Here is a 20808-nt window from a genome sequence, read left to right as displayed (position 1 = left end):
TGGTCTGCAATGTTCCAATTAAGTTACCAGTTTTTATGAACCCTGATCTCTCTGGACCCAGTTATGTCAATATTTTTACATAACTGAGATAACCAGGTTTGGCTGTAAAAATTGCAAAATTGTTATTCAAGATGTGTTTTGCAAAACAGTATCTTTCACAAAAGATTTTATTTCATAAATATGATGAACTTACAAACTGGCAAGAATTTAGTGACACCCAAATATTTGGATTTGAAGTGCATTACCAAATATGCCTCATCAATCTCACTATCAACCTCATTATCAAATTGTTTTTATTTTTTTTATTTCTTAAATTACCAATTTGTTTTATTTTGTTAAATTACCATATTTGTTTTAATTTCTGTTAAATTACCATATTTGTCTTAATATCTGTTAAATGACCATATTTGTCTTAATCTTGGTTAAATTAACATATTTGTCATCTTTATAAATTAGCATATCTATCATCATCTTTCTTAAATTATCTTATTTGACTTCATCTGTGTTATATTACCATATGTCTTCATTTCTGTTAAATTACCATATTTGTCTTCATTTTTGTTAAATTACCATATTTGCCTTCATTTCTGTTAAATTACCATAACTGACATCACCTTTCTTAAATTACAAAATTTGTCTTCGTTTTTGTTAAATTACCATAGCTGACATCACCTTTATTAAATTATAAAATTTGTCTTCATTTTTGTTAAATTACCATAGCTGACATCACATTTCTTAAATTATCCTATTTGTCTTCATTTTTGTTAAATTAGCACAGCTGACATCACCTTTCTTAAATCATCCTATCTGTCTTCATTTTTGTTAAATTACTGTAGCTGACATCACCTTTATTAAATTACAAAATCTGTCTTCGTTTTTGTTAAATTACCGTAGCTGACATCACCTTTCCTAAATCATCCTATTTGTCTTCATTTTTGTTAAATTAGCATATCTGTCACCTTTGTTAACAATCATATTTGTCAGCAACTTTGTTAAATTACCATATTGTCAGCATCTTTGTTAAATTGCCATATTCGTCTTCATTTCATTGTTAAATCCTCTTGCTTATTATCAACAACAACAAACACCACCACCTCCTCCTCCTCATTTTCCTTTCCTCGAAAATACTATACCTGTTAGACTGTTTCTTCTTCTGATTTTGATATTCTTCCCACTGCATGTCCAGGACAAGGTTGACCTCCTGAATACCAAGGTCCAGGGCCTGAAATTGAGCCCGAAGCTTTTCCAGTCGATCAGTGCTGCCTGGATCCAGTGCGTGGCTCTTTAACAACTGGAAGTATTTTGGGTCACTGCTCCTTTGTTCACGTACCCTACATTCCTCCATCATGGCAAACATGTCCAAACACTGGATTTTCATGTCCTTCATTTCTTTATTTTGATCCTGAATTTAAAGATGGATAAAATAAGCATCATTTAAGAAAGTTTTTCTTCAGTGTTCTTCTGAGTGCCTATTAGGATAGCATGCCTACTATCTGATCACAGACAACCTCTATCCTATCAAGGCTGCCACTGTGTTACAAGATCATAATACGACGTTTCCATGAAGCTGTCTTTCTGGAACTGCAGAACTCGCATTGTTTTGATTGTATTGTTTTGATTGCAGGTTGTAATAGATATGATGAAGCAGGAACACACAATTAATCCCTTACTAATTACTGAGATGCCAGTTTAAAAAACGACAGATTGTTCATAATTTTGATCTAGATTGTTCTGTGAGAAAGATGATCTTGTTGTTAGCACTCACACTAAAAATAGCAACAGAGAAGCACTGATGTAAACACAAAATTCCCCTATGACCTATCTAGTACAGAAAGAGAGAGAGAGAAAAGCTAACTTTATTGTTTAATTTCAGCTTTAAGTGTTCTGCTGATATTCAAGAAAATTATATATTAGGTAATAGTCATTACACTGTCAAAGACAAAGTTTTTGTGGTATATAAATAGGATTAAAAAAAGATTTTTCACTTCAACCTACATTTTTGCTTGTTTGAATGTTTGTCTCTTTCAATGTCTGTTACTCTAAAAAAAAACAAAGATTTGTAAAGATATACCTGTTGAGAAAATGGCTGAACTGCACACTATATCTTGCCTGTTGCACAGCAACAATCCCATATGTAGGGCATTCTAACTCTATCTGATTTCTAGTGCTGTCAGCAGTTATGGAACCCAACTACCTAATTTCAATATAACCATACCAAATGCCAGTTGCCAGTAGCTTCTCATGGGTCGGTGGATTTTTGGGGGGTTTTCCTCAGTTCTTCCTCCACAATTTATACTGGCCTCCATGTATAGCCTATATTGTGCTGAAAAATGGCATTAAACCCTACAACAACAACCAAATACCAGTAGTTATGTACCCCAGCTACCAAATGTCAATACAACCATGGTGAATGCTAGCAGTTATGTATCACAACTACCCAATGTCAATACAACCATACTGAATGCTAGCTGTTACGGATCCCAACAACCAAATACCAATACAACTACACTAAATGTCAGCAGGTATGTACCACAACTACCCAATGTCAATAAAACCATAGTAAATGCTAGCTGTTATGGACTGCAACTACCCAATGTCAATACAACTACACTAAATGTCAGCAGTTATGGACTGCAACTACCCAATGTCAATACAACTATACTAAGTGTCAGCAGTTATGGACTGCAACTACCCAATGTCAATACAACTATACTAAATGTCAGCAGTTATGGACTGCAACTACCCAATGTCAATACAACTATACTAAATGTCAGCAGTTATGGACTGCAACTACCCAATGTCAATACAACTATACTAAATGTCAGCAGTTATGGACTGCAATTACCCAATGTCAATACAACTATACTAAATGTCAGCAGTTATGGACTACAACTACCCAATGTCAATACAACTATACTAAATGTCAGCAGTTATGGACTGCAACTACCCAATGACAATACAACTATACTAAATGTCAGCAGTTATGGACTGCAACTACCCAATGACAATACAACTATACTAAATGACAACAGTTATGGACTCCAACTACCCAATGTCAATACAACTATACTAAATGACAACAGTTATGGACTGCAACTACCCAATGTCAATACAAACATACTGAATATCAGATCAGCATTATTTTCATTTAGGACCATCCAGCATCAAACAATTTTTTCTTAAAAAGCCTATGCTGATATGATCACCTGTTCGGAAATAGTTGTGATAACATGATTTTCAAAATATGTAGCAACCATACTGGATTTTCAAGGGACATTAATTTCATTCAGGTTTTTAGATTATTTATCTTGCAAAATGTGAACCAATATTCGTTGACAGTTGATTTTTTGTGTGAGACTCATTGATACCAAGACATGCTTATTCACTCAGCGGGAAAGCCAACAGCTGAGATTTGTTGGAAATAATGTGCAGTGTTTTACATTCTGAATAAGATGTGAGATCTGGATGGTGATGCTTATATGCAAGCAACAGATACTGACAAATGCTTGGAATTTTTTCATCATGCAGCTAATTCTGTGATTGATTATCCTGCACTATAAATGTGATACTGTTGTTATGGACACCTGTGCCACTCACCATAATATGGGTTATCACAGTACTTGCTGAACCGAGGCATATGTAGTATGCATTGGCTCTAACTTAATTTCTGGATCTAAATCTAATGCTTTTGGCATAATTCTCTTCAAACAAGCCTGATACCAGAAATGGTCAGCTGGAATTCGCAATATACCATGTGCTATATTCTATCACTTCAGGAAACATGGGAAGTTACTTTCTTGGTGTCATTTACCTTCACCTCAGAATTAACTTAAAAAGCTACACAGCACCTGCCATAATTTGTTCCACTTACTTTTGGAGAATGTTCTCAGTCCAGAAACTCAATCAAATATTGTCTTAAGTTTTAACATGTTATGAGTTTATGTAAAAATATGCAGTCACATATTACTAAGACTTTATAAAAGCATGCAGTCAGTTGAGACTGTCCATGCCAACATCCTCTTGAGAGATCTTAGTAAATCATTTCTACTGACAACAAAGGGAAAACAATTGATAACACACATCCTGTTCTCCCCATCTACATGTATTGATTAATAATTATCAATAGTTGTCACCTTTAAAATGACAGAAATTAATGCCTTTTAGATCTTACTTCCATTTTTCTGAATGAAACAAACAATACTGCCATCTTTGGAGGCAGGATTGTTAAGCATTACTAAGTGAAATAGTTCCAGGAGGATAATATCCAAATTCAAATGAAAAACACAATTACACTTAGTCAAGGCTATATCAACAAATCTCAAGTTATCACAAGGAAGGCATTGTTCTTTGCTGGGACACAATGACTTTGACTTCTGACTTTTTAGACCCTTAACTTCATTTGCTTTTTTGAATTACCTTTTTCTTCAGTAAACATATTAGTGAAGCTTAGCACAGGATGTAGCACAGAACTCAAGCAAATGTGCACAAACCATTTTGCCTTAGTTGGTCAAAGTTTAACTGACATTTTATATTTTAACCAGGAAGCATTTGTAGATTAGTTGGCAGAGCACAGAACTCATAATCCATGGTTCCTGCATTTGTTACCCACCGAGGCCAGCCCATTTTGTTGCCAATTTCTCAGCATGATCTAGTCAATAATGTGTTTAAAAAGCCATTAAATCTAACTGATACAAACTACTTATCTTTTGACCCCCAGAACAATATGACTTCTTTGCATCCTAAATGGTAACTCATGTAGAACTAAGTTACTGCAAGGTTACAGAATTGTAATCAGAGAAAAAAAGAGGTGGAGGTGATCAATAATGTAAAATGCTCTGGACATCAATAAATATTGTTCATGTATGGCAAATACTAATAGGATTGAAATGGTGTGAAGAATCAATGTCTGACTCATTCATAACATCTGACAATATGCTGTTGTTGTTGTTGTGGGGTTTAACGCCATATTTCAGCACACGATAGGCTATGTATGGCGGCCAGTATTAATGGTGGAGGAAGAACCCGGGAAAACCCAGGGAAGAACCACCAACCCATGAGAAGCTACTGGCAAGCTTTCTCACATACCCACGTTAGCCAAATCCTAGACTCGAACCCACACAGACAGAGGTGAGATGGCAGTGATCCGTAATGGAGAGCGCTTTAGACCACTCAGCCTGACAATTTGCAGGAAATTGATGCCTATATCATGTGAACAATCAATGTCTGACTCAGTCATAACATCTGATAATAGGCAGGAAATTGATTCCTATATCATGTGAATAATCAATGTCTGACTCAGTCATAACATCTGATAATAGGCAGGAAATTGATGTATATTTACCAGATGTTTAAACACTACAGTTCAAACATGGCACCAACATAATACTGTTTATAAGCTATAAGAATATCTCCCTACTGCCTGACAGTGCTGTTCAATTATGCACGTGTCTGGCATTGCTTGTTTGTGTATAAGCAATAGGAAAGAATACCTATTGCCAGCTAGTGTTATGCAATTATGCCTATATCAGGCACTGCATGTCTGTGTGTAAGCAATAAGAATCAATACCTATTGCCAGCTAGTGTTATGCAATTATGCCTATATCAGGCACTGCATGTTTGTGTGTAAGCAATAGGAATCAATACCTATTGCCTGCCAGAATTGTGTAATTATGCCTGGGTATGGCATTTTTGTTTGTGGTAAACTGCCATTAGCTGAAGTTTAAGTCACTGCAGTCATCTTTCTCTTGCCATTTGATTGACGTAGCTAAATTCACACTTGACTGGAATTTAAGATGAAATTAAAATGCCTACCTTAAGAGTGTCCTTAATTTCTAAGCAAAATCCTTGCATGTCTTCTGTTTGTTTCTTTAACTGCTGAAGTTCTTCCTTTGTTCCAACAACTGATGGTGACTGTCTGGATTTGACTTTGTGCTGCTTCAATTCCTGTTGGAACTGCTGAATCTTGATAACAAAAGAGAGAAAAAGAATGATTTTCTAAGCTTGTTCATATATTTTCATGAATCCTAATATAAGTTGTGGAAGAATTCTTTTATTCATGTCTTTAAAATGTATTCAAATAGATTTAACTTTCCATATTTCATGTTATCAATGACTATGCCATGATCTCCAGGGGCAATACAAATTTCTGGGACTCTTAAATTGGTGATAGTTATTGATGACTGCAAGCATAGTTTTTTTCAGGTTGAATAAAAGAAATCAAGACTTATTTCTTCAGAAAATAACTGGCAAAAATGTACTATGTTAAATCAGTATTTAGTAGATTGCAAAGGAAAACAAATTAAAGACTCATTGCAAATGAGTTATGACTCGAGTTTCATGACTGCAAGATCTCAAAAGGTAAATAACGTGGTGCAGAACTTTTCTGATAAAGCCAATATTTAACTCATTCAGCCCTGAGGTTTTTGTTGTTTTCGCCTGAAATGCAAGTAGGAAAGACATTTTGGGGGCTACTTCTGAATACATCCTAATACATCGACTTTCAACAGATTTTCCATTCAACTAATGCCTAGTTGTATTAGAAACATCATTTTCCACTGGTTATTTTGCTTGCGCATGAGCAGAAGGGTAAAATTTGGAATTTTTAAAATTTATTCTTTTTGTTTTTGTTTCTTGGCTTAATGGACCCATCATTTTCGTATGGAGACCACTCTTTAATCCAAATGCCAAACCTTATCTTAGTTTTTGCAAAGGTTCACCTGTCTGTGTGCAGTTCAGACCAGTCTGCCTTAGATCTGAAGGTCTAAAATCCGAACACAAAATCAGATTCCGACCACGAGCAAATTTTGGGTCTAAAAAAACCAGGTCCAAAAAATTAGCTTTTTCCTCTATATTTTGTAGTGCAACTAGAACATCCAGATTATTTGGTATCATTGTAGAGCTATATCTGTCTGCTTTTTTGTAATACCACCCACTTTGGTAGATCTTAAATAACCTTGATGCTGCAGAGCTTGTAAGTAGGGTACAGCTTCATCACGCCTACAGGCGGGATTGGGGATTGGGGCTGAATAAGTTAAGAGGCTTGCTATTCTGATTGTAATAAAAAATGTTTTCATTTTTATTAGTTTATTTTGCAACTACCTGCCGAATTCTAGATGTTGTAAACTCAGAAACAAGAATATTCTTGATAAAACAGTTCCCTGATGCAAATTGCAACCATTAAGTTCATTTAAAAATTAAAAAAACAACACAATCATCAGATATTTGGCTTACATTCTGAATTATCTGCAAGAAACCATTCCATTCTTACACAATCAGGCTAGTTTTATATTTTATATATTTATTTGCATGCTTTGTCAAGAATATGTGGTGTGATGTGATTTTACCTGCCCATAACTAAAGGCACCCACAAAAACACAGTTTGGGCAAAGTAAGTAAATCTTATAACTGCTGAATTTCCAAAGACAAAAACATTTTAATTAAGACAAAAATAATAGAAAACAAAAGAAAATGGTGGAATGGCAAAGCTTAGTAGTCTGAACTATACAGTGTTACTAAAATGATGCCACAATGTATCAAGTTACAGGAGAAAAGCATGTCTGATAAATGCAAAACCCAAGATAATAGTTTTGGGAATTTTTTATTCACCTCTTGGATGTAAATCCTGTGTATGTGTGTGTGCGGGGGGGGGGGGCACTTATGCATTTAAAAGAGGAGGGAAAAGGGCAATAGTGATAACAAAGGAAACCATATGGAAAATGCAGCTTTTATGCTTACTTCTGGTTTAACATCTACAATTTTGATATCTCTCATCATCTTAACTCAAATACTGATCACTGATCATTTTGCTCTGCACTACTTTCTTGTCTCACTGTAAATTAACCTTTTTCAGAGTTAGTTGATATATATGCAAGCAGGTTTGAAAGGACATATATAGTACCTAAAACCAAATGCCCAGGTAGTTGGATAAGAAGTCTTTCCAACTCTGAAAGTTTTTTCTAAATTTCTGGGGGCTAACAGCAGCATTGTTTGATGGTAGATCACAATTATTTGTGCCAACTATAATGGTCTTGTGCCATCACCCTGGTCAGCTTCTCTTATCCAGTTTTCCAAGAAATGTCATTACACGATTTTCTATTTTTAGTAAAGGCAGCCAAATCTGATAGCTGATCTGCATCATTTATAAAATTTAGAAGGCCAATAAATGAGAATGGTTTCTCTCAAATCTGGTAAAACTCTATTCAGTGATTTTAACAAGTTATTTAAATGTCATCTGTCTTTGGAGAGGGCAGCTAAATGTTTGTGGATCCACATAATTTCTGTAAAAACTTAAAGCTGTATGCCAGAATGCATTTAATTAAATTCTGTTTAGCATTTTTTGAGGAGAGGTCATTTAAAGGTGTTTCTATTTTTAGTAATGGTAGCCATATTTGATGGCCAATCAGCATCATTTAAACCAATATGAACAGAAATTTGTTACTGTAAATTGTCTTTTTGAGAATATTTACCCTATCACATTATTGTTAGGTGAAAACTTTCAGAATCTCCTCAATCCAGCCATCCTGGGAAGATGAAAAATTTGTCTTTCCAATTGATATACCATACGACAAAAAAAATAGTACCTATGGGACAAAACTCTTCCAAGATTCTATTATAATTACCAAACTGTCACAGCTAGGTGCCTGACTTAAAAAAAACCCAGATGTACCACAGTTTAAGAACCAGAAATAAATCAATGATTCTCATATTTGTGTGGAGGTCTGGGATGAATTATTCGCAATGTGATTGGGTAAGAATTCTCCAAGAGACATACTTTCCAACACACATTTCTTTCTGTCAAATACATTACCTCCCTCTCACAGCTAGATGCCTAACTGAAAATAATCCCAAAAGGTTCAACTTGACCTAGTGGGACCTATAACTGTGGTGCAACAGGTTACCATCACGGGTCAAATGATGGCTTCATAAGGATGTGGCTTCACAACATCCACTGGATATGAGGGTGGGAACATTTTCCCTTTCAAAGCCACTTCTCAACATATCGAGCCTATTCTCCAGTCGGTTTATCCAGAATCTGTCTCATATACCTCAGGGGACCAGAGATGGCTTCTCTGGGGTATGGGATGCAACTCTTTTGCCCTCTTACCAATTCTCCTAAGGTATTTTGATTGGATAACATATTTGAAGAAGAAACCATTTTTTTTCTTCTTGTAACATGTTTCTTCAATAATACTTACCCATTCATGATACACAAACACCCTCTCAGCCTCAACACAGTTACATCCATACAGAATGCACGCCTTCCACTCCAGTACAAGTATTTAAGGGATAGGTGTCAATCCTTGCATCAAGAGGAGATCACCCTAAATGCCCAATAGGTGGGCAAAAAACTTTTAGCTTTCTAAATGTTTAGGCCTGGTAAGGCTGGATTTGCAAGATAGTAGTAATTCTATCATGGTACTATGACTGGGTAGCATATTTGATGAAGAAATCGTAGAATTTAATTGTTATTGGTGGAACCTTTTGTCTTTCAAGAGACTGAGAAAGAAATATAGTCAGCTACTGCATGAAGGCCCTTAAGGAAAGTATGCCTTTAGCATTTGAGGTCTGATCTCTCATTGATTACGAGTGGACTAGCACAATAATTCTGCTTTAAGATATTTTTAATGCAGGAAACATCAACAAAGAAAATCCCAGAACAGAACACAGAGATCCAGCAATATAATTCCCTTTATTTAAGATGGAAACTGACCACAGAGAATAGCTTGAAATTATTAAGCCAACCTTATGTACACAAATTTCTCACTGGGGGTCTCCAGGAGAACTACTGTCAATTGCAAGTCCGTTTTGCCACTGAAAGGAGGAAGTGTATTTTTTTTCAAAGATTAGAATACAATGATCCAGATGACAAGAAAAGGGCCATCTACATTGCATTGGGTGCATGAATCAATCAAAATAGTCTGCAGCAGCACTGAAAAGTCCGAAACTGTAAAAATTCTATCATGAAAATTGCTGTCTTCATGAGTTTAACAATCCAAATAATGCACTTGAAAGAATGAAAAAAAAGTAAACTATGACAAGTCAGATACCAGGATGTAAGAAATGCTGGGAGGGACACATCTAATTTTCTCCTTGTTCAGAAAAAGTCCCAGCAAAAGAGAGAAAAACAGAACTTACTATACGCATCTGTATGATGTCATCCAGGCATACCATTGTTCTGTCTTAAGTAAGTGATGATCTGCTGACCCCCAAGTCTCAAAGGGATTGCACAGAAATGATACATGGTTCCAAGAAAACAAATCAAAGGAACTTGGGTGAAAGGTTAATCAGGATTTCAAAATTGGCATCCATCAAGGAGAGATTAACTGCAAACTTGTCAGTCCTTAAAGAAAGTCTTATTAACCACACAATCTCCATCTGGAATTTGGACTCAGCTTTGAACTCATTGAAGCAGCTCAAGTCAACATCTTTTTGTTTGTTTTTGCCCCAGAAAAGTCATAAATAAGTAGAGAAAGTTCAGTTTGTGAACAATCTCCATTGACCACCTAGTGAGTGACATTAATAATCCCTTTATATTTTTTTTAGTGGGAATCCAGACTGGCTAAGTGGTCTAAAGCACTCACCATTATGGATCACTGATATCTCATCTCTGTCTGTGTGGGTTCAAGTCTTGAGGTTGGCCAATGTCGACATGTGAGAAAGCTTACCAGTAGCCTCCCATGGGTTGGTGGTTCTTTCCAGGGTTTTCCAGGTTTCATCCTCCACCAGTTATACTGGCCACCATGTATAGCCTATCCTGTGCTAAAAAATTACATTAAATCCCATAACAAGAAAAAATTAGTACCTTCTTGAGGTCTGTTAGAACCACCATCCATGAAAGGCGAAAAGTGCAGATGCTGAATGAACAAGATTCTTAGCTCTTGAAAATGGCTTGGATTTTCCATTTATTGTCAGAAGATGAATCCAATATTTTTGTAAATGACAGAGTATGATGCCTTGGACATTGCTGGCAAACAGCAGGGGCAAAAAATAAATAAAAATTGGGAGGGAGGAGACAAACTGGAAGTTTGGGGGATACGCGAAATTGGGCTTTCTCTCCCCTTCAACAGATGGCCTTATTACTGGGAAAATTCCAGATGTCAATATTGCTGCTGTGATCAAAATAATTTCCACTGATCAAACCCCAGCTGTTTCTCCTTCTGGCAAAAAGGCTGTCTTGCTGTTGGGGATCAAAATGACACTGTTGAAAATGACAAAGAGAAGGTAATGCAAGTTGGAAGACAATTCTTGTGCAGCCAGATTTCTAACATCTCAATACAGCACATGATCAACTGGGAAGGTCCAAAAGTCAACAAACAAAAGGACACAGAATGATGGCAACTTGAGTGATAGTTTGTGATTCACAAACTGAACCATAGGAAAGTATTCTATTTCACGAAGTTATGAATGCAGAAGGCAGTCAAGGCATTTGCCACAGTATGATAAGCAGCCCTGTTACTAACTCTAGCAATGCAGTATTTAGACTCCCATAAATGTTCATTACCTGCATTCTCAGCAATTCTAAGATACGATGCGAAGTTCCATATTCCTAATCAAGTCTGAGGTGGTCTGAAACACCTGGCTAGCTATCTTATATGAAACCTGGGCAGATATGTTGACTGCTGCTTATTCCATCTCAGGACTTCTATATTATAGGTGTCCATGTGCAACTTGTATCAGCACTTGGAGAATGGTGGTAGCAGCACTTGGAGAATGGTGGTAGCAGCACTTGCAGAATGATGGCAGAAGCACTTGCAGAATGGTGGTAGCAGCACTCAGAGAATGGTGGTATCAGCACTTGGAGAATGATGGCAGAAGCACTTGGAGAATGGTGGTAGCAGCACTCGGAGAATGGTGGTAGCAGCACTTGGAGAATGATGGTAACAGCACTTGGAGAATGGTGGTATCAGCACTTGGAGAATGATGGCAGAAGCACTTGGAGAATGATGGCAGAAGCACCTAGAGAATGGTGGTATCAGCACTTGGAGAATGATGGCAGAAGCACTTGGAGAATGATGGTAGCAACACTTGGAGAATGGTGGTATCAGCATTTGGAGAATGATGGCAGAAGCACTTGGAGAATGATGATAACAGCACTCGGAGAATGGTGGTATCAGCACTTGGAGAATGATGGCAGAAGCACTTGGAGAATGCTGGTAGCAGCACTCGGAGAATGATGGTAGCAGCACTTGGAGAATGATGGCAGAAGCACTTGGAGGATGATGGCAGAAGCACTTGGAGAATGATGGCAGCAGCACTTGGAGAATGGTGGTATCAGCACTTGGAGAATGATGGCAGAAGCACTTGGAGAATGGTGGTAGCAGCACTTGGAGAATGGTGGTATCAGCACTTGGAGAATGATGGTAGCAGCACTTGGAGAATGGTGGTATCAGCACTTGGAGAATGATGGCAGAAGCACTTGGAGAATGATGGTAGCAACACTTGGAGAATGGTGGTATCAGCATTTGGAGAATGATGGCAGAAGCACTTGGAGAATGATGGTAGCAACAATTGGAGAATGGTGGTATCAGCACTTGGAGAATGATGGCAGAAGCACATGGAGAATGATGGTAGCAGCACTTGGAGAATGGTGGTATCAGCACTTGGAGAATGATGGTAGCAGCACTGGGAGAATGATGGTAGCAGCACTTGGAGAATGGTGGTATCAGCACTTGGAGCATGGTGGTATCAGCACTTGGAGAATGATGACAGAAGCACTTGGAGAATGATGGCTGAAGCACTTGGAGAATGGTGGTATCAGCACTTGGAGAATGATGGCAGAAGCACTTGGAGAATGACAGAAGCACTTGGAGAATGATGGTAGCAGCACTTCGAGAATGACGGCAAAAGCACTTGAAGAATGGTGGTATCAGCACTTGGAGAATGATGGCAGAAGCACTTGGAGAATGGTGGTATCAGCACTTGGAGAATGATGGCAGAAGCTGACTTTCCATGAGTTTCCAGGTCCTGAATATTTTCCAACAAAAATTGGTAATCTCCTTAATCTTGAGGGATTAAAGCAGCAGACAGAAGGTGGGACAATCATCGCTATCATCTGCATCTTAGGATGTCCTGACCCGACACAAGGACAGCTGTGGTGGGCAATCAGCACTTGACTAGATTATAAATATCGTTTCAGTTACCACCTTAAGCTGAACTTTTTCTTTTCAAAGATGGATCAAAGTTTTGGAGTTGATTAAGTTTATCCCACCATTCACTGGCAGACTTATCCTTGTCTGGTAAATCATGCTCAGTGGAGAGGAACAAAAAGAGGCATCAAAAGTGTGTGACATGCTCACTGGAAATGCCATAACAGAAAGGCTTGACAGAATGGTCAGAGGATAGTGACAGACAGCATGGTTGGTATGGCTGCTTGAACACTCAGGAAAAGTCACATTAACACCTCATGTGATGTGACTAACAGGCATTGTGCCTGCTCCAGCATGAGGGAAGACTTACTCCCACTGAGCTGCCAAAGAGAAGGAGCAAATTCTAGTATCACATTCAAGTCAGATGTTGAATTACAGGAAGACAGGCGAGAAAGAAAATCCAGAGGAAAACATACACAATGTGGTCTCTTTGAAAAGACTTGTTATCTGGGGTTCTATCAGTGCATGAACTGGCAGAAAAACATTTGTACCCATGGTTTGCCATTTTTTCTTGTTCAGCCGACTACAGGTGACTATAGCTGTTGGCAAGATCTGGGATTCATGGGATAGGGATGTGACACAATGCTCTGCCCTTCTGCATTTGATGAATTAATTTGTTTTTCCCTGCCTTTCAAATGTTTTTGCAGGACCAAGTATAAAGTTACTGACCAACATGCATAGACACTTCAAGGATTAGACAGGAGCCATGGTGGCTCAGTGGTTAGTGTGCCCAACACATGTCCAAATGGGTATGGGTTTGAATCATACTATCAGACCTGCTTGGGTCAGCCAATGTTATGTGTCCTTGCATAAAGCACTTTTCTCCAACTGACTTGGCACTAAATAACCTACTTGTGTTGCTGTGCTGTAAAGCACCAAATCAAAACCAAATCAAGGATCAGACAAAGTGCACATCTTGCACCCAAGGCACAGCTTGTATTTTCTCAGACACATTGAATTTCTTGCATTTTTGTACCTAGTGGCCCTTACATAACTTGAACGATAATAAAAGTGACCAAGTAATAACAGAGAGAAATTGTGCACCAAGTGTACAATGATGGAAAAATGTGCAAAATTAATGATGACAACTGAAAAATAAAGCCACAAATGTTCACAGCAAAGATAAAAAAAAACACAAAAAGCCTGACAAGTGATTTTGTGTGAATATGGCTGAAATTTTCCTAATAAATCTAACACATTTCAGGAAGCAAAAGATATGATGTTAAACTATACAGAGCAAAAACTTAAAACCTAAGTATATCTGTTATATGGTGGCAAGCCAGCTGTGACAGGGGAGGTAATAATAATGGCATCCTAAAGGAATTTCTTCCCATAGATACTATTTTTATAGTTGACATGTTATACAGAGGGAGAAAAACAAAAAAAATCCACATTTCAAAGAGGACTGGCTACAAAAGGTATAAAAAGTTAAATTTCCTACCCGTAATGTGGTCAGGTAATGTATCCAGTGGAGTATGTTCACAATACATCTGTTAAATCTGGTAAAATACTTTTCAGCAGTTTTTGAGAAGCAGGCTTTATACATCTTTTCTATATTTTGTAACAGTAGCCTTATCTGATGGTGGATTAGTATCATTCACCATAATTTACAAGGTCTTCATGTCAGGATGATCTCTGCCAAGATTAGCCAAAAATGATCAAGTGTTCTTTGAGAAGTTTAGAAAAAGAAAAAAACAAATGCTGGCAGACACAGAGCCATACCAAGTACACTTGGCTTTACACAATGGTGAAGTAAAAACAAAGTGTTACAGCTATGATGAGTGGTTGCTAAAGTGTAAATCATAAAATAATATTAAAAGTTTAATTTTATGAAAATAATAATCATTCTACTGGTGATTAAGCTATATGTTTTATATAAACCACCAATACATCTGATCAACATTTGATTTCATTAAATAAACTTAATTTACAACTTTTTAGGAAATAATTACTCTAAAATACATTTTTTTATTATATGTAGTAATGGCCATTGGCAATGCTGCATACCTCTTCCAGTATACTGTTGGTGAAGTGACTGTCCACTTGGTCATTTATTTCGTTGCTCGAAGGAGGCGCCTGGAGTGAGGGCTTAGCTTCTGAAATAAAAGAGTGTTGGAAATCAATCACAAGTTTCTACAAACTCATCAATGATCAATTAATGATCACTTAATCTGTATACATGACGTTTTTGACGAAATCAGCTGCTTGGTTTGGTTGTTAATGGCACTGTAATATATTACTGGCTATATTATGACAAGGAAATGGGAGTTAAGTGCTTTTCCCAAGATAACATCAAGGCAGCAGAAATCAGAGCCATTTTTAGAGTAGCCTTAAGTCCAAATCAGCAGGAATTGTCAACGGAATCTTAAGCACTATGAATCATAAATTAATATCAATTTCGCTGTTAAAGTGACTAATACTTAAAACAATCAATTAACAAGAACACCAATATATAGAGAAAAATGTTGATAGTACAAATTTCTAATTATCTGAGTTTTAAAATCATTCAAACAGGAGTAAACACATTTAAAATCTTTTCTTTTAGCCATTATTGTAACCAGTAATAAATCTCAATAATTAAGTATTGTACCCAGTATTAAATCTCAATAATTAAGTATTGTAACCAGTATTAAATCTCAATAATTAAGTATTGTACCCAGTAATAAATCTCAACAGTCAATTATTGTATCCAGCCAGAAATCTCAACAATCAATATTGTATCCTGCCATGAATCTTAATGATCATTATTGTATCCAGCCATAAATCTCAATAATCATTATTGTATCCAGCCATAAATCTCAACAATCATTACTGTATCCTGCCATAAATCTCAACAATCATTATTGTATCCAGCCATGAATCTTAATAATCATTATTGTATCCAGCCATGAATCTTAATCATAATTGTATCCTGCCATAAATCTCAATAATCATTATTGTATCCAGCCAGAAATCTCAACAATCATTATTGTATCCAGCCATGAATCTTAATAATCATTATTGTATCCAGCCATGAATCTCAATAATCAATTACTGTGTCCAGCCAAACATCTCAATAACCAATTACTTTATCGAGCCATAAATCTCATTAATAATTATTGTATCTAGCCATACATCTCAATAATCAATTATTTTATCCAACTATAAATCTCAATAACAATTACAGTATCCAGCCATAAATCTTTATAATCAATTATTGTATCTAGCAATAAACCTCAATAATCACTATTGTATCCAGCCATGAATCTCAATAATCATTATTATATCCAGCCATTAATCTCAATAATCAGTTACTTTATCCAGCCATAAATCTCAATAATCAATTATTGTATTCAGCCAAAAATCTCAATAACCAATTATTGCATCCTGCCAAAAATCTCAATAATTGATTACAGTATCCAGACATAAATGTCTCAATAATCAATTATTATATCCAGACATATATCTCAATAATCAATTATTGTATCCAGGCATAAAAATAATCAATAATAAAAATAACCAATTATTGCATCCAGCCAAAAAATCAATTGCTAATTAGTTGTAGTATCCATACATAAATCTCAATAATCAATTATTGTATCCAGACAATAAAATAATCAATAATAAAAATAATCAATAATCAATTATTGCATCCAGACATAAATCTCAATAATCGATTATTGTACCCAGACAATAAAATAATCAATATTAAAAATAATCAATAATCAATTATTGTATCCAGACATAAATCTCAATAATCAATTATTGTATCCAAACAAATATCTTGATAATCAATTATTGTATATAGACATAAACCTCAACAATCAATCATTGTATCCAGCCATAAATCTCAATAAATAGTGTTAAATTGGGACCATAAGTTGCTTGCGGATTTCAAACGTTTGCTTATCATCTTACCCATACTTTTGAAAGAAAACTGTCCTAAAACTGACCCTTTCTGAAACAGTGCAAAACGTAAGAATACAAAAAATAATAATGTGGGAGTTTTCTTCTGTCGCAAATGATTACCTAAGGTACTGATGACATTGTTGCCTGACTGGTTGGCCAGAGCAGGCTGGACTAAACTAGCTGTACTCTGACTGACCACTGGTGTAGAGGTTCTGATGGGCTGACCAAGTGTGACAGGTGTGGGAGATTTTGTGACTGGAAAAATAAGAATACATGTTACCACATTTCTTTAATTAAATGCTCCTGGGACACTGATATTTTCTTAGAGAGGTATCTATTAGTGTATAAAATTTTGATATAAATGTCAGATTATGGCACTGCTGGTGAACTAATCTTTAAACAGGATCAATTACAAACTTTAAAATAAAACTAAAATGAAACCAACACTTTATGATGTGTTCATCTGCTCTCAATTTCCTACAATCTTCCCATATATATACTGACTTGGTCTTCACCAGCACAGCACTCTGAAAATGCAGCAGCCAATCTGCTTAGCTTTAATTTCCCTGAGGAAATTAAAAATGTGGAAAGAGTGTTTATACAGGAATGGGAATTTCTTTTACTGAACATGGTATTTTGTTGAAATTCATTTTATCTCATATGTTTCTGAGTTGTACTTGCTTTGGACAATCTGGTTAGATTTTGAACTGAACAATTATTCTGCACAAGTCCAAACTTGGTTGTCTTGCTAAATCTCTTCTAATGTTCTATCATTATTGTCTAAGTTCCTCAAGTTAACATGTATAAAAGCTATTAAAACTTAAAAATATCTGAACCTACACCAGGGTTTTTGATGATTAAATAAAATTATATTCTGCCATAAACAAATCAACATGCTTCACTGTGTTACCTGCTGGCTTAGCAGTTGATGGGACTGCAGCAGCTTGTGCTGGCATTGTAAATTTGAATCCAGTAGATGGTGCGCCTGTGCTTCCAGTGCTTCCAGGTATCACAGGCCCAGTTCCACCCTTCTGCTGCTCTATTCCACCGGGTTTGGTGTCAAGTTTAACTATTGCAGCAGTGCCCGCTGAGGCCCCAAATGCAGCAGCAGGCTGCAGAGTCTGTGAAGACTGTCCCATAACTCCTTGCTGGAGACTACTACCCTGTGCTTCTGCTAAAGGAACAAGAGGTGTGGTAGTTTTGACACCAACTGCAGAAGCTGACCCCTGGGAAGTGGTACCACCAGATACCATCGGGGTTGGAGAAGTAGACTTTGTTGTGGCATGAGAACCTGTCAATTCAAAGCCACTGGCCTGGCCAGAATCTTGCTTACTGATGAAACTGAATGTCCCTGGTGAGGAAACACCTGAAGCAGTGTTGGTGGTGGTTACAGTTGCTCCTGTAATAGATGGAAAAATAATAATAAATAGCCCAAAACAAACAATTATTTTAGCTTTTCATGTAAATTTTATCAATGTTACGCCCAAGGACCTTGGTTTCAAATAAAGTAATGATGGCAGTGCTGCCGATTCTGCTGACAGAGCTCAAAATGTACGAACCAACTTTCTACAAGATGAAGATCTAGAGGTGCTTATACTGTTCCAAATGCAGTGTTCCAGCTAGGCTGGAGAGAAGTGGGACCAATCAGCCCCTTTATTTGATAAGATTATAACAGATCAGTCTCATAATAAAATGAGATATTTCCAAAGTTTCACTTTCTATGTTACTTATAACATTTCCCCAATGAAAAATGAGCCATGTAGGATGATGACCCCTCCCCTTTTTTTGCAATGTTTCATTCCTAGAGATTAATAAATGTACTAGTATTGGATAAATCAAAATCAATACTGTAATCTGGTAATTAAATATTGTTTTATTTTTTATTTTAACCTTTTGAAACAAGAATTATAAATCATTTTATACTGTTTCAATGCACACGTTTGATAAGGTATCTGATAGCTTAAATTTACACTCACTGCCTTAAATTGATATGTGAAGCAAGGCTAGAAAGAAAATAGAGAAAAAGCATAAGCATTCAAACAATAGTAATACTGAAAATGAAAGAAAAAATAATAACTGTTTTTGAAACATTTAAATCCTTCTGAAAGCACATTTCATTTTATTCATGCATTTTTAATCCAAAAGAACAACAATCCTGTAAAATACAATAACTATTTCTTGAAACACTTTTATTAATGAAACACTGTGTATATACACTAATTAGAGCAGAGTATTAAAGCCAACACTTCACAGATATGTGTGTGTGTGTTTGTGTGATTAGGATTCTTAATGTAGCTTTTTAACAATTTTTCATTCATATCACTACAATGTCTGCAGTGTGGCAGTTTATAGTGATGTCTAGTACTGGGGCATCAAGCCACAGACACATAGTGTGATGTCCCACCCAGTCGCATTATCCTGACACCAGGCCAACCAGTCCTAACACTAACCTCTTAACGCTGAGCACCAAGCAAGGTAGCTGTTAGTACCATTTTTGTAAGTCTTTGGTATGACTCGGCCAGGGTTCAAACCCACAACTTCCCACTTCCGACATGGATGCTCTAACCACTAGGCCAAGGGAGCGGTCAACAGATTTTTGGACAAAGCCACTGTATCAACATCGTGTCAATCAAGTCTCATGATACTCACAAATACTTCTCAGATAAATAATCCCCAAATTGCTGAATTAAACGTCCAGCTTTCTCAAAACCACAGATAATTAGGTCTGATCTTTCACTCACTGTCACGTGGGCTGCAATTATCCATCCAGTATGAATTGGCCTGATTAATGAGGTTGCAAGGTTTACTAATACTGTGTAACATCTTTTTCTATAATGGCATCCATGACCTGTTTAGCATACAATTCATGGAAGTGTGACTTTAATTCCTCTTTGTACTCTTTATTTACTGTCAATTCTAGTGGTTGAAGTCAGTCTGGACAAGAGGCAGGCACAAACGAGTGATTCCACTGTTTTTCAATTTAGTTATCATCTTCACACTTTGGCTGGCTCTAAACACATCAAATACTGATGGTGCAACTTGATGGACAGTGGTTTAAGCAAGTGATCATTCATATGTACTTTAATAACAGACTGGCCTAGTGTTGTTGGCTGCATCTGCTTCATTTGATGTTGAGGACTCAAATGAAAACATAGCAAAAGTGACTCACCTTGAGAGGTGTTTTATTTGTGCTCATAGAGATGGAAGTATTGTTTCAGTGTTGTTGGCTGTGTTGGCTTCGACTGATGTTATTCACTTGATCGAAAACACAGTGTAAGTATTGAACTTGCCACATCTTTGACTTGTGCTCATACAGGTGGTAGTATTGTTTTAAACATTAAAGTGACCACCGTTTGCATCGGCATACGTTTATTATTTTGTATTCTTTATTTTGGGTATTTGTAGAGGTTAAACCTCAAAACTAAATACCTACTAATATGCAAACTTTGAGAAGCAAAACCACGAATTTAAGTACCAAAAAATGCCTTTTTTAAAATACAAAACCACGAAAAATTGAGCCCAACAAAAATAAATGTTACTACAGTATCTAAAACTGACCTAACATGTAATGGTGAGTGACTAAAAAGGAGTACTATCTAAAACTGACTTAACATCTAATGGCAAGTAACTGAAAAGAAGTACTATCTAAAACTAACCTTACATCTAATGGTAATTTAAGGCATAGAAGGATTATCTAAAACTGACCTTAGAGCTAATGGTGACTGACTAAAAAGGAGTACTATCTAAGACTGACCTTACAGCTAAAGGTGACTGA

General features: G+C 36.4%; 1 protein-coding gene across 3 annotated transcripts in view; it reads right to left on the bottom strand.

The window, feature by feature from the left end:
- The window catches only part of LOC149780218 (uncharacterized), a 146412-nt gene that overhangs the window by 76338 nt on the left and 49266 nt on the right, over positions 1 to 20808 (bottom strand). For all 3 annotated transcript variants that reach the window (XM_089936978.1, XM_089936980.1, XM_089936979.1), the window contains exons 13-17: positions 17944 to 18432; positions 17154 to 17288; positions 15153 to 15241; positions 5812 to 5961; positions 1134 to 1402 (exon numbers count right to left, since the gene is read on the bottom strand). In XM_089936978.1, the coding sequence (XP_089793104.1) occupies positions 1134 to 1402; positions 5812 to 5961; positions 15153 to 15241; positions 17154 to 17288; positions 17944 to 18432 (1132 nt within the window). The remainder of the gene's footprint in view (positions 1 to 1133; positions 1403 to 5811; positions 5962 to 15152; positions 15242 to 17153; positions 17289 to 17943; positions 18433 to 20808) is intronic.

The sequence above is a fragment of the Sinohyriopsis cumingii genome, chromosome 16, assembly GCF_028554795.1.
Source record: "Sinohyriopsis cumingii isolate HCF-2022 chromosome 16, ASM2855479v2, whole genome shotgun sequence".
In the NCBI taxonomy this organism is placed as follows: domain Eukaryota; kingdom Metazoa; phylum Mollusca; class Bivalvia; order Unionida; family Unionidae; genus Sinohyriopsis; species Sinohyriopsis cumingii.
This window is presented reverse-complemented; position numbering and strand designations above follow the sequence as displayed.